The sequence below is a fragment of the Somniosus microcephalus genome, chromosome 10, assembly GCF_052327205.1.
Source record: "Somniosus microcephalus isolate GS21.2 chromosome 10, FLI_Smic_1.0, whole genome shotgun sequence".
Taxonomy (NCBI): Eukaryota; Metazoa; Chordata; class Chondrichthyes; order Squaliformes; family Somniosidae; genus Somniosus; species Somniosus microcephalus.
Genome location: NC_140996.1, coordinates 117,073,512 through 117,088,643, shown reverse-complemented (window position 1 = coordinate 117,088,643; position 15,132 = coordinate 117,073,512). Strand labels below are relative to the sequence as shown.

Below are 15,132 nucleotides of genomic sequence, written 5' to 3'. Positions count from 1 at the left end.
CAGGTAAGTTTTATTACTTGGCTTCCTCGATCGGTTGCTGTGCAAGGGTGTGGCTGCAACTGTTGCTAAGCTACAGAGACGCTTGGAGCTTGTGGCCATTGTTCTGAACCTGTTGCTAAGCAACAGGGTTTGTTGCTTTATACGGAGCTCTCAGCTCCGTATCTTTTACTATAGCTTTCGGTTATCCGGAATTGTTGATGAACCGGCACCACGTCGGTCCCGTCGGTGCTGGATAAAAAAAAGTTTCCTGTATTATGGATTATCATTCTAAAAGCACAATTTGCCAAGCCTATGTTCCAGCTTGATTCATGTTCAGAATATTCTGGGTTCTGACTCAACATATACAAATCTTTAAATTATACTTTGGCTCTCAAAGTGGCAATTCCCTAATTAAACTTAATCTTTTAATCTATTTTCAGATCTGCACCTACCTAAATATTACTTAAGCCTCATTCTCGCCTAAAACCAAAATCATTACCAATTGTAAAACCTTTTTGCACCTTCTGTAAATTCTTTATTAAAAAGTAGAGCCAGAAATAAAATGAAGAAATGAAATCCTTTAGTTAAAAGCAAAGAACAAAAAAAAATGTTTCTTCAAAGGGCACTTTATTTTTTCAATGCACTTTAAATGTAGTTTGAATTCGGTTAGGTTCTCCAATCGATCAGAATGATGTACATTAACAGGCACAGTGGCACCCGTCCTTATTCCATGCTGTGCTATGGAAAGGGATCACGCAGCAGGAAGAGCAGCCACTTTAAAATTGATAGGCCTGGTTCAGGGTTTCTTCTTAGAAAAATGGATAATTAAAAATATAAGATTCAAAGCATAACTTTACGGATGGTTAACGACATGAGTGTATACTCCTCCCTTCCTCTAATATAGTCTGAGTAAGATTACCATTTTATTGTTCAAATTATTGGCAGGTGTGCAAGGCATTAACAGAAGCATTAAGTTTATTGTTAGTATCAGTTCTAAACCCTGCATGCTTGTACAGTGCTGTGGCAACTGGAAAAAAACAGCCACAAAAGGAGTCAACAAACTATAGGTGCAACAATGTCATTTTAGGGAATTTTAAGCAGGTTCAGCTCCTCAAACAGCCACCCCCTCATTGCAAAAGTTGCTGCATCATACACTAAACCCACAAAATACAAGCATTACCAATGTAGTAGCCACACTTACACCTTCGATTTTAAATTATTAAATTGGCAGCCCCAAATGCACTGCAGTTATCATTTCCCGTTAGATTATGATGCTCCCACTGAAACTGCCCTGCGAGACACCTTGCAGTGGCGATTCTGCCTCTTGAAACAAAATAAGAGAAAACCCTGATACACAAGAGAAATTCAAATACATGGCACAGTTCCAACAAATGACAGTACTGAGGACTGAGTACAGGGAAGGAGGAAGCCTAACAGATGGTGTAATTGTGGAAGTCATGTCTTTTAAGATAACTAAAAGTGATAATGGCTACATTTTATATCATTTGTATGGCCTGGGAGCTGTGGGACAACAAATGTTGAATCATCAATGCTGCCAGCGTTTTAAAAAATAAACTTTTTCAGAACAATGCATGAATTTATTGCATTGGTTGTTATTGTCCACATAGTGCTTACAGCAATATAGGTTGATTTAAATACAAGGTCAACAAACAACTTCAGCTGTGCCTTGCTACCTTCTAGTGAGTTTCCAAGCCAGTAAAACGGATGTTTTTGCTGTTTTCTTTCCCCCTCTTTCTGCGCACATTTTCCCCTCCTTCTTCTCATTGGCTGCACAGAAGTTGCACAGCCATACTATTTAAGCTGTTTTTATATTGCACAAAGCCAATGTTGGTGTTAAAGTGAGGCCTCATCTGCCCTATCAGGTTGACATAAAAGATCCCATGGCACTATTTTGAAGAAGAGCAGTGGAATTGTCACGGGGTTGTGGCCAACATTTATCCTTCAACCAACATCACTATAAATAGATTATCTGGTCATTGTCACATTGCTGTTTGTGGGTGGATGTGCACAAAATGGCCACTGCCTTTCCTACATTACAATAGTGATTACTCTTCACAAGTACTTCATTGGCTGCAAAGCACTTTGGGACGTCCGGAGGTCGTGAAAGGCGCTATATAAATGCAAGTTATTTCTTTCTTTAGTGCTGCCAGCTCCTGACGCTTGGGTCTTGCGCAGCCAGTATACTTGCTGGATTTGCCAAGGTTGCCCATCAGGAAGACCTGGTCGAAAAAATGGGTCTCGTAGCCAGCACCTTCAGTAACCCAATGTAAAAGCAGCTTTACATGTGCTTGAGCGTGCATGTACAGAGCTCAGACTTCCCTAAATTCACAGCAATCTCTCCCTACTCACATCGTGGTGAAATCACAGCTAGACTGGACCCCTTGATTCAGTGTAAAAGTGGCATCAGCCTCACTGGCTTTTTGCAGCATTCTAGTTGGAGTGACATGCTACTGATCGTGGAGTACACTCCAGATACACGGTGGAATAAATTAACAATATGCCACATTTTGAGGAAAGATTTACCTCTTCGATCCAGGTTTGTTCTTCCAGGTGCTCGTAGATCCGATTGACAGTGTCTTTCACGTTTTCATCTTGAGTATCATCACTCTGCACTATGGAACAGCACTGTTGATACAGGTTGTACTTAAAATGCTTTAGATTGTGGTACACTTCTGTCCTCTCTGCACACACTCTGCCAACTACCATCGCCTAGATTTAAACGAAAAACGTTGATGAATTGAACACATATAGAGAACACAGCATTTCAATATGAGTTCATCTAATTGTAAATCAAAAAGAGAGAGTTTCATCATCAGCAGCCCTTTCAAAATCAATGTATAGCCAGACAAGAAGGTTCCAGGTTCGATACTTGATCTGCAAGGAATTATATGACCTCAGCACCCCTGGGCTGGGGAACACAACATCAGCCTGCTCCTCTCATCCTTATTAAGTGACCCCTGCTGAACACCGTTTCAGAGTGGATGTCCAGTGAAGACAACAGTGGACTCCGCAGTGATGCCCCCCCCCCCAAAAGAGCAATTTAGATTCAGTTGTGTGTATGTTAATTCAGTTCCTTCAGATTGCTGGGTAGGGTGCATACCGGTCCAGATTCAATCTAGACGATACAGTTTCAGGAGTGGCCCAAAAGTGTCATTTGTGAACACTGGACAGAAAGAACACAGTCTGTTTTCCAATGCTGGATTTTTAAAACAATATCTGTGCATTTACAATGTGGTCCAGTCAATCATGCCTGAAGTGAGATGTATCTCCCATGTACAAAACATTTCGCACATGCATAATCTGCCTGTCTCACACATTCTCACATCATTTTTTAAAATGTCCACTTTGGTTTTGAATTAGGCAAAAAGTGGTCACCATACTACTGGGTTCAGTTAACTACTCCAAGGCATTCCTGCTGATAGGAGCACTCAGTGTTTCAACAAAAATAGAACATGTTAAAAAAAGGAAATGGGAGGGGCAAAATAGTGGCAAATTTGATCCTAATTACTCTTAACCAGTTGGATTTTAAAGAGATTCTGATGGTGAGACGGCACTTTGAGCAAAAGTGAATATGCCAAGGTACTACAGCGCCATCTGATGGAACCTTATAGTCACAACAACTTGGTGCTTTCACTCCATCCTTACTTTCACAGGAGTACTGTATTAATATTTTCATGGCCCAGTGAGGGTAATAATTCTACTTGTAGAAACAAGGATTATAATACAATGTGTACATTTTTACTTTAACATGCTGTATATGGTAAGATTCAAACGATTTTTAACATCAACTGAACATCTTACTGGTGACTTGGCTCTTGGGTCATTTCACCCACGTTATGGACTTTCCTCACACTCAGGAGAAAGAAACTTTCTTGAGTCTTTTTAGGCAGTCCCTTGGAACTGAGGATGACTTGCTTCCACATTAAAAATGAGTTCTCAGGTGACTGATGAGTCCAATGCGGGACCTACAGCCTCTGTCACAGGTGGGGCACACGGTGGTTGAAGGGGCGGGTGGGTTGGGTGCTTGGGTTGACGTGCGCTCCTTGCGCTGCCTGCGCTTGACTTCCGCTTGCGCCCAGCGAAGAGACTCGAGGTGTTTGGCGCCTTCCCGGATGCTTCTCCTCCACTTTGTGCGGTCTCGGGCCAGGGATTCCCAGGTGTCAGTGGGGATGTTACACTTTTTCAAGGAGGCTTTGAGGGTGTCCTTGAAACGTTTCCTCTGCCCACCTGGGACTCTCTTGCCGTGCCGGAGCTCCGAGTAGAGCGCTTGTTTTGGGAGTGTCGTATCGGGCATGCGGACAATGTGACCTGTCCATCAGAGCTGATCGAGCGTGGTCAAAGCTTCGATGCTGCCGATGTTGGCCTGAGCAAGAACACTGACGTTGGTGCGCCTATCCTGCCAATGGATTTGCAGGATTTTGTGGAGGCAGCATTGGTGGTACCTCTCCAGTGCTTTGCGGTGCCTGCTGTACATGGTCCATGTCTCTGAGGCATACAGCAGGACGGGTATCACTGCTGCTCTGTAGACCATGAGCTTAGTGCCGGGTTTGAGGTCCTGGTCTTCAAACACTCTCTTCCTCAGGCGACCGAAGGCTGCACTGGCACACTGAAGGTGGTGTTGGACTTCGTCGTCGACGTCTGCCCTTGTTGACAGTAGGCTCCCGAGGTATGGAAAGTGGACCATGTTGTCCAAGGCCTTGTCGTGGATTTTGATCATCGGGGAGCAGTACTGTGTGGTGGGGGCAGGTTGGTAGAGGACCTTTGTCTTACGGATGTTTAGTGTAAGGCCCATGCTCTCGTACGCTTTGGTAAAGGTGTTGACGATGGTTTGGAGTTCGACCTCCGAGTGACATTTCACCCATGTTATGGACTTTCCTCACACTCGGGAGAAAGAAACTTTCTTGAGTAGGCTCCACATAGTAACTTCAATACTTCCACTGAATTGTTTCAGATTTGCATACAGTGTTTGCTGGGTCACCCTCACAGCACTAACGCGGTTATAGAATCATAGAATGGTTACAGCACAGTAGGAGGCCATTGGGCCCGTGCCAGCTCTCTGCAAGAGCACTTCAGCTAGTCCCACTCCCCCGCCCTTTCCCTGCAGCCCAGCAATTTTTTTTCCTTCAGGTACTTATCCAACTCCCTTTTGAAAGCCACGATTAAGTCTGCTTCCACCACCCTTTCAGGCGGTGCATTCCAGATCCTAACCACTCGCTGTGTAAAAAAGTTTTTCCTCATGTCACTTATGGTTCTTTTGCCAAGCACCTTAAATCTGCGTGCTCTGGTTCTCGACCCTTCTGCCAATGGGAACAGTTTCTCTTTATCTACTCTGTCTAGACCCCTCATGATTTTGAACACCTCTATCAAATCCCCTCTCAATCTTCTCTTCTCTAAGGAGAACAACCCCAGCTTCTCCAGTCTATCCACGTAACTGAAGTCCCTCATCCCTGGAACCATTCTTGTAAATCCTTTCTGCACTCTCTCTAAGGCCTTCACATCCTTCCTGAAGTGTGGTGCCCAGAATTGGACACAATACTCCAGCTGAGGCTGAACCAGTGTTTATAAAAGTTCATCATAACTTCCTTGCTTTTGTACTCTATGGGCTCGAATTTCATCGGGCCGTTGAGGCGGGAATGGAAGCGTGTGGGGTGTTAAAATTGCAAAAAGTGGCGGGTGGGCCCAAACCCGCCTCCAAGCAATTTTCAAGAAATTGTGTTTACTGCTCCCATCTCCGTCCCGCCTCCAAGAGGCGGGATAGGCTGTTAAGGCCCTTAACAAGCACTAAATTGCCTCTATTATCCCATTTTGAAAGGCCTTTGTGATTTTAACCCTTTTACGACGTGAAGCATGCCTGCTCTGAAACACGACGGTGAAACCTGGCGGGAGCACAATTGGATTGCTGACTATTAGCTGCAGCTCCACCAGTAAATAGGATACAATAGGAGAGCGAAAACGAACATCTTGCAGAGGCCCATCAACCAGCAGCAGCAGTACGCGAGAATATTGCTGCCCGGGATGCAAGGCACTCATCTTGGCCAGATTTGCTTAGCCTAGCCAATCAAGCACTTTTGCCTCACAGCTTCTTACCAGAGCTTTGACAATGGCCAAGAACCAGCGGATTCCTAACAATTTGACCACCATACTGACAATTGCAAGTAATCCTAAGCACTCAATGTGTAAGTGACACATTGGGGTGGATTTTAACTCAGGTGCGGGGAATTGGCGGGTTCCCCGAATTTGGTGTTTCCCACACGATTCTAAATGGGTCTGTGAGATCGATGAAATTTTAGCTCAATTGGCTAATTGATTTCCAACGTGTGGGAAGCCTTGGCAATTGAGTATTTCCAGTCAGAAAGTCGCAAATTATGATGTCATCATTGCTGCTGCTTTGAAGGTCCACAGCAAGCCTTGCTTCCTCTGCAGGCTCCCAAACTTCACCATTAAGATGGCACAGGAGCCTGCAGGAGCAACGGCCAGCGGGAGGGCCAGAGCTGCCCCCAAATTTGATGAGGCTTCACTTCAGGCATTACTGGATGGTGCTAGGGCCCACAGGGAGGTCCTGTTCCCTTCTTCAGGGAGGAAGAGGCCTCCCAGTCAGACCAAGGCTGTGTGGCTACAGGTGGCTGGGGAAGTCAACTCCTTGGGGCTCACACGACGCACCTGGATGCAGTGCAGGAAAAGATTCCATGACCTTCTGCGCACTGGAAAAGTAAGTACTGTAAGAAGTTTCCATCACCCTCAATCTGATCCCCATTGCCTTTCCTCACCAGCACTCAGCTTTAGCAATCTCTTCCTGCACATCCCACTAGACACTCACATCCATGCACCCTTACCCATTCCCTCTCTCTCTATGCTCACATTCACAGAACTATTCCACCATGCAACCCTCACACTCCCTCTCACTCTGATGCTTTGAACACAACTGACTACACACAGGGAGGGCCCTTGGTCTTGCAACCTCACTCCATCTTTGTCTCCTTCAAAGTATCTATGCTATGCAATCTCTGCACTCACTCCTTCATTCTCACTCAACCTCCACTTGTCTCCCTCATTGCAGGAAAAGAGAGCTCACAACAGGAGAGAGCGAGCCAGGACAGGAGGAGGGCCGCCCTCAGTAGCCCAGCTCACCCCCTGGGAGGAAGGCGTCCTGGAGATTGCCGGGGCTGACCGAGATGCGGAAGTAGGGGAAGGACAGACAGGTGCATCCCCGCAAGCTGGTGACAGAATAGTTTTCCCTCTCTCTCATTGGCATTGCATGAGTCGCTGATTATGACTCTGAAGCTACATCATATGGACTTACGATCATCTGCAAAATGCAATGTGCATGTAACCTTGGCATCACATCTCTAACTTTTTCCTTGACTCCCCCACAGGACCATCGAGAGCCACCGTCCCCAGTGTGCAGGAGGAAGAGCCTGAGCAGCCAGACTCCTCAGAGGAATCTGCAACCTCTGAGGGCGCAGCGTCAGCAGAAATAAGCGCACCCAGCACCAGCGCAGACACTCACACCTTGGTGGGACCTTCGGGACATAGAGTAGAGTTGTCAGCTGGTGTATCACAGCTCACAAGTGAGCATCAGCAAATTGTGGAGGCAGGGACAGCAGTGGAGAGTCCTCGTCAGTGGGTGCAGGACTCTGCCAGCTCGGCTCAGCTGCATGTCAACCGTCTGCCTCTGGGTCCATCCGTAAGATCAGAGGTGATGGAACTCCATGCACAGATGCAGGAGTCTCTGGCAGGTTTTGTCTCCAGGGTCGCTGCGAGTGTGGAGTGAATGGAGGAGTCCATAGCGAACATGAGCAGAGCCTTTGTGGAGTCAGTGGCGCATGAACGCATCAACACGGAAAGGATGGCTACCTACGTGGAAATGATTGATGCCTCCATGGTAAGGCTGGCTATGGTAGAGGAGAGGAGGGCTACGGCCATGGAGGAGGTTAGTCGCCAGGGTATGGAAAACATGGTGAGTGTTCAGAATAGAATGATATCTCGAGGAGCGATGGACATCTATTGAACAGAGAAACCAGACCTTCATGGAAGTCCTTCTGAGTAGGACTGCCATTGCAGATACGGGTCCCCATAGCCCCCCTAATGTGCAGCAAGCTGCTCTCAAGCCACTTGCAGGCACTGAGGGGGACCTGGCCCATGAGAGGGAGGTTGGTGGCAGACCTCAAGAAAGTGGGGGCTCCTCTCCAAGCGCTCACACTTCCATGCCACTGCAGAGCCCTGCTGCTGCTGTTGTTCCTGGTTCTGCTGCTGCCGCGCCTGGTGCTGGAGGTCCTCTAATGCCAAGAAGGGAAGGAAAAAAAGGCCTCCCATGCTTCTGGTAGATGCCTCAGTTGAGGAAGTGCTGAGGGAGGGTGGTGAGAGGGGTTTAGTAGGAGGTCACACTGGAGAAGTGTGTGAGGCTCCAACCTTCCACAGGTGTGGTTAGGCCTGCTAAAAGTTACCCCAGGCCTGAGACAAAGTCCTGCCACCTGCAAATGATGATTGATCAAATATCCTCTTTAATGTTGAACCTGCAGCTGATAGTCAGCAAGCCAATAGTGTTCACGCCAGGTTTCACATGTGTGATCCCCACCAGGCGTGTTTTACGTGGGAAAAGGGTTAAGCAGGCAAAGGCCTGTTAAAATGGGATTATAAAAGCCAATTAGTGTTGTTTAAGGGCCCTAAAGACCAGTCCTGCCTGTTGCATCCATCAGACACACCAAGGTTAAAATGGCGTGGAGGCGGGAACGAGGCAGGGGGGTCCCAACCCCCAGGTTTGGCAATTTTAAACCCCCACACGCCTAAAAGCCCGCCTGTCGGCTGCGTTAAAATCGAGCCCATTACGTTAGCGAAATGACACACGCCACAACTGCAGCAGTAGCCATCAGATTTTTTATTTACAGTAACCATCTGATGGCTTTTTAACATTAAACATCAAATTTCACCCAAGTGACTATTTGTGCAGTATCTTTCTCTTACGCATGCTCCTACGTGGTGCTTCCCCTGTGGCTTCAGCAGATGTGGAGGCCCCATGCTCAGTTTCTTGCTGCTCCTGTCTCGACACCTTTGGCGGGTGTCCTCTGGGGTTGCGAACCTGTGGGGGCTCGCCAACAGTCTGCTGCTCCTGCGGCTGTGCAGGGGTTGAGACGCCAATCTCAGTTGGGTGGGGACTCTCATGGGGCTCTGACGGAGGGCTCTGCAGTGGCATGGGAGTGTGAGCGCTTGGAGAGAAGCCCCCACTTCCTTGATGTCTGCCACCAACTTCCCTCTCATGGGTCAGGTCCCCCTCAGCGCTTGCAAGTGGCTTGAGAGCACCTTGCTGCACATCAGGGGGGGCCATGGGGACCCGTATCTGCACTGGCAGTCCTACTCAGAAGGACTTCCATGAAAGTCTGGTTTCTCTGTTCAATAGATGACCATTGCTCCTCCAGAGATGTCATTCTATTCAGAACACTCACCATATTTTCTGCACTCTGGTGACTTATCACCTCCATGGAAGTTGCCATCCTTTCCATGGTGATGCGTTCATGCGCCAATGACTCCACAAAGGCTCTGCTCATGGTCGCAATGGACTCCTCCATTCGCTCCACACTCGCAGCGACCTGGAGACAAAACTTGCCAGAGACTCCTGCATCTGTTCCTGGAGTTCCAGCACCGCTGATCTTGAGGATGGACCCAGAGGTAGAGTGTCGACATGCAGCTGAGCTGAGCTGGGAGAGTCCTGCGCCCTCCAACTAGGACTCTCCACTGCTGTCCCTGTCTGCACAATCTGTTGATGTCACTTGTGAGCTGTGATACACCAGGTGACAACACTACATTATCTCGCGAAGGTACCACCAAGGTGAGAGTGTCTGCGCTGGTGCTGGGTGCGCTGAATTCTGGTGACGCTGCGCCCTCAGAGGTTGCAGCTTCCTCTGAGGAGTCTGGATGCTCAGGCTCTTCCTCCTGGCTAGTGGGGACGGGTGCTGTCGATGGTCCTGTGGGGGAGTAAAGGAAAGAGTCAGAGATGTGATGCCAAGGTTACATGCACATTGCATATTGCAGATGATCATAAGCCCATCTGTTAGAGCTCCAGAATCATTATCAGTGACTCATGCAATGTCAATGAGATGGAAAACTATTCTGTCACCAGCTTGCTGTGAAGCACCCGTCTGTCCGTCCCCCACTTGCGCATCGTCCTCCACTCCCACGATCTCCAGGACCGCATCCTCCCAGGGGGTGAGCTGGACTACTGAGGGTGGCCCTCCTCCTGTCCTCGCTCTTTCCCTCTTATTGTGAGCTCTTTTCCTGCAATGAGGGAGACAAGTGGAGTTTGAGTGAGAATGAAGGAGTGAGTGTAGAGAATCCATAACATAGATACTTAGAAAGAGACAAAGATGGAGTGAGGTGGCAAGACCAAGGGCCTTCCCTGTGTGTTGTAAGTTGTTTTCATAGCATCACAGTGATAGGGAGCGTGAGGGCTGCATAGTCAAATAGTTAGGTAAATGTGACCATAGCGAGAGAGGGAATGGGTAAGGGTGCATGGATGTCAGTGTCAAGTGGGATGTGGAGGAAGAGATTGCTAAAGCTGAGTGCTAGTGAGAAGAGGCAATGGGGATCAGATTGAGGGTGATGGGAAAGTCATACTCACTTTTCCAGTGCGCAGAAGGTCATGAAACCTCTTCCTGCACTGAAGCCAGGGTCTGCGGGTTATCGACAAAGAGTTGACCTCCTGGGCCACCTGGATCCACACAGCCTTGGTCTGCTGGGGAGGCTTCTTCCTCCCTGAAGGGAAGAGCTCCTCTTTATTGGCTCTTGCTCCCTCCACTAAAGCTTGCAGGGCAATGTCATCAAACCTGGGAGCAGACCTAGGTCTCTCGCTGGTCATTCTGCCTCCAGGTTCCTCTAACATGAAAGGCCAAAAGGTTGGCAGTCTGCAGAAGAAGCAAGGCTTGTTGCAGACCTTAAATGCAGCAGCAATGAGGACGTCATCAGAGGCGAGTTTCAGACTGAAAAAACTAATTGGGCCATGGGTTCCCACATGCTGGAACTCAATTGCCCACTTAAGTTAAAATCGCATCATTCTCCCACATTGATTTAGAATCGGGTGGCTAACACGAAAAGCGGATTACACGACCCCAGCCCGCCCCAGTGACAAAATCCAGCCCTATGCCTCTATTTATGAAGCCCAGGATCCCGTATGCTTTTTTAGCCGCTTCCTCAACCTGCCCTACCACCTTCAACCATATGTGCCCATATACCCCAGGTCTCTCTGTTCCTGCACCCGCTTTAGAATTGTACCCTTTAGTTTATATTGCCTCTCCTCATTCTTCCTACCAAAATGCATCTTTTCTGCATTAAATGTCATCTGCCACATGTCTGCCCATTCCACCAGCCTAAATTGCATTTTTAGGACAAAATATCAAAAGGTGCAACAGAAACTTAACTTTTAAGATTTGTGAAGATTTAACTATATAGTCCTAATGCATTAATTGCTCGGAGGCATAAAACTGGAAGGGTCTGGAGGGGCGATTTTAACCCTGCCAGCCCAGCAGGAACGGGGTGGATTGTAAAAATCACTGCAGATACCGACTGCTCCGTTTCAGATACCCGATATTACTTTAACTCGAAACGCAAAGGTCTTGCCCAATGCCCAACCCGCCAGTAAAACCTAGGGGGAGTGGTCTCTCAGATCCACTGAAGCAACACAGATATAATCAATGCCATGGGGCTACCATGGTGATTATTGAGCAAAAGAAAAAAATAAAGACTTGCATTTAAATGCTGTAGCACCTTTTATGAGCTCAGGGCGACCCAAAGCGCTTTATAACCAATGAGGTATATTTGAAGTGTAGTCACAGTTGTAATGCAAGAACAATGGCAGCCAATTTGCACACAGCAAGTTCCCACCATGAAATAAATGACCAGATAATCTGTTTTACGTGTTGGTTAAGGGATAAACGTTGATCAGGGCACTGGGAGAACACCCGTGCTCTTCTTCGAATCGTGTTAAGGAATCGTTGACGTCCATCGGGAAAGCAGACAGGGCCTCAGTTTAACGTCTCATCTGAAAGATGTCACCTCTAACACTGCAACACTCCTTCAGTACTGCACTGAAGCGTCAGCCCAGATTATGTGCTCAAGTCTCTGGAGTAGGACTTGAAACCTTCTGACTCAGAGGCGAGTGCGCTACCACTGAGTCACAGCTGACACATAATATGGTGCTTCATAGGGCTGCTGAAGCAGAGGTTCAGGTCTCCGGACAGATTTAGGGACTCCCTTGTCACACAGAGAGGCCTGCATTTGGAGGAGACAGAGCATCAGTAGCAGACCTCATCAGATGAGGAAGACCAGAGGAATGGTGAGGAAGCAGCTGAAGAAGGAGATCCACCTCAATGCCTTGCAGCAAGAGATGTAATTGCCCATTTCCCTTCCCTGAAAACCTACAGAAAGCCCCTCTGTCCTTGATACCTCCTCCACCACTCCCTTAATCCTGCATTAAAGATCATTGAAACCAGCACGGTGGCATAGTGGTTAGCACTGTTGCCTCACAGTGCCAGGGACCCGGGTTCGAATCCGGCCTCGGGTGACTGTCTGTGTGGAGTTTGCACATTCTCCCCGTGTTTGCGTGGGTTTCCTCCGGGTGCTCCGGTTTCCTCCCACAGTCCAAAGATGTGCGGGTTAGGTTGATTGGCTATGATAAATTGACCCTTAGTGTTAGGGGGATTAAATACGTGGGGTTACGGGGATCAGGTGGGATATGTGTCGGTGCAGGCTCGATGGGCCGAAATGGCCTCTATCTGCACTGTGGGGTTTCTGTGATTTCTGTAATTAAGCCAACTTCTACATCAATGCCATACTGACCATGCAGAGTCAAAAGCTGCTGTCAAACCACACTGCAAATGGGAATTAGCACACACCAAATTACCAAATGTGATAAAGGTGATGAATTTAATTCCCAACACAGTAATTGCCTTCCACTTATTTCTCACCCAAATGTCAAGCCATGGTTACTTTCTTATATGAAGGTTTCCTAACTTTAGCACTCTTACGAGGTGCTCCCCTAGCGACCTTTGCAGAGCTGGTGGAAGGCTGCTGTTGCTCATGTCGGGACCCTTGAAATGCTCGTGGCCGATGACTTCTAGGTGCTCGAGCCTGTGAGGGCCCGGCTGCAAATGGCTTCACCTTGGCTGCTGCAGGGCAGTGTGGCCCAGCTGACTTACTGGCACCATGGCGGGTATTAGTTGCGGGGAGGCCGAATGTGCCGACATCCTGAGAGAGGTCGACACACATTGCTCTCATTGCACCATTGCCACTTCCGTGGGGCTGTGGAATCATCAATTCCACTGATCTATGGGAGAGCAGACTGACACCTTGAAAGCCTCTATCTGTTCGGTCCACCGATCTGTCCAAGGTGAACATGTCTCTCCAAGGTGAAGCCCAGAGCCTGCATGACAGCGGTTTGAGCTTCGGCTACAGCTGCAAAGGTTGGGGACACTGACTCTCTTTGTGAGGGCCAGGCTGCAACATCCCACGAGGTGGCTACACTCTCCATGGTAGACTGCAGAGTGTTGAAGTCATACAAGATACCTTATGCCCTCACCACACCCGCCGCCCCCTGCCTTACCACTTACCTAACTGCCGGGGATGGTAGTGTAGCAGTTATGCTACTGGACCAATACTCTGGTCCTCGGCTGCAGCCTCCTTCCACTCCTGCCCGCTGGCCGGGTAGTGCATTTAGTCGGGCTCGGGCGGGACTGCGATGGAAGTTATGGTGATGAGGCCCAGCTGTTAAAATCAGCCGGGCCTCCACGTCCCCAGACTCTCCGCCTGATTTGAGGCTCACACACACCGTACCCACCCCTCTTTTAAAACCACGGCCTCTGTGTTAGTGGATGAAACTCACATACAAGTTATTATACAGGTTAAACCTGCGGCAGGTTTAAAAATACTAAGGGCAGGATTGTCATTGGGCCGTGGAGGCGGGATTGGAGGCGTGTGGGGGGTTAGAATTGCAAAAACTGGCGGGCGGGCCCAACCCCATCCCGCCTCCAAGCAATTTTTATTAAATCGTGTCTAGTGGTCCCGTCTCCATCCCGCCTCCAAGAGGCGGGAAAGGCCGTTAAGGCCCTTAACAAGCACTAAATTGCCTTTATAATGCCATTTTGAAAGGCCTTTGCGATTTTAACCCCTTTCCCACGTGAAACACGCCTGTTCTGAAACACGACGGTGAAACCTGGCGGTAGCACAAGTGGATTGCTGACTATCAGCTGCAGCTCAACCATTAAAGAGGAGATTTGATTAGCCATCATTTGCAGGTGGCAGGACTTTGTAGTCTCAGGTCTGGGGGAACTTTTAGAAGGCATAACCACAGCTGTGGAAGTTTGGAGCCTGACACCCATCTCCAGTAGACCTCCTGGGAAACCCCTCTCGCCAACTTCACTGAGCGCTTCCTCAACTGAGGCATATACCAGAAGCATGGGAACCATTTATTTCCTTCCCTTCTGGACATTACATGAGGCCGAACAACAGCAGCAACAACAGCAGCAGCAACAACAGCAGCAGCCCCAACAGCAGCAGCCCCAACAGCAGCACCAAGCTGCTGCTCACCCACCTGAAGCTGCACAGGCCAGAAGGGGCCAGCGCATGGAAGCCCGTCGGCGCAGGAGATACCCCCTAAACAGGGTCTACGGACACAGGGTCAGCTACCTCAACATGTCTGAGCAGTGGTGCCAAAGGCGGCTCCAACTTTCGCGAGAGGTAGTGGGTGACATCTGCGCAATGCTGCAACAACACCTGCAGGCCAGAGGACCAGGTGGACAAGCATTACCAGTGGCCGTCAAAGTCACCACCGCACTCAACTTTTTTGCCTCAGACTCATTCCAGGGATCAGCAGCAGACATCAGCGGCATCTCCCAGGTGGCCGCACACACTTGCATCACGCAGGTAACCGATGCCCTTTTTGCCATCGCGCACAATCACATCCATTTCACCAAGGATCAAGCAAGTGTCACGGCGCGTGCAGCTGGATTAGCTAATCTGGCAGGCTTTCCAAGGGTGCAGGGCATCATTGACTGCACACATATGGCCCTTAAGGCACCCCATCGCAATTCAGGTATTTTTGTCAACCGCAAGGGCTTCCACTCCCTTAACGTTCAGCTGGTGTGTGAC

General features: G+C 48.7%; 1 protein-coding gene across 2 annotated transcripts in view; it reads right to left on the bottom strand.

Annotated features, from left to right (window-relative positions):
* Positions 1-15,132, bottom strand: part of ccdc82 (coiled-coil domain containing 82) — a 94,300-nt gene that overhangs the window by 22,071 nt on the left and 57,097 nt on the right. Inside the window, exon 7 of one of the 2 annotated variants that reach the window (XM_085998740.1) lies at positions 2,524-2,709. In XM_085998740.1, the coding sequence (XP_085854866.1) occupies positions 2,524-2,709 (186 nt within the window). Of the gene's footprint in view, positions 1-524; positions 2,710-15,132 lie in introns of those variants that run through there. The other variant, XM_085998739.1, reaches the window with a different exon arrangement.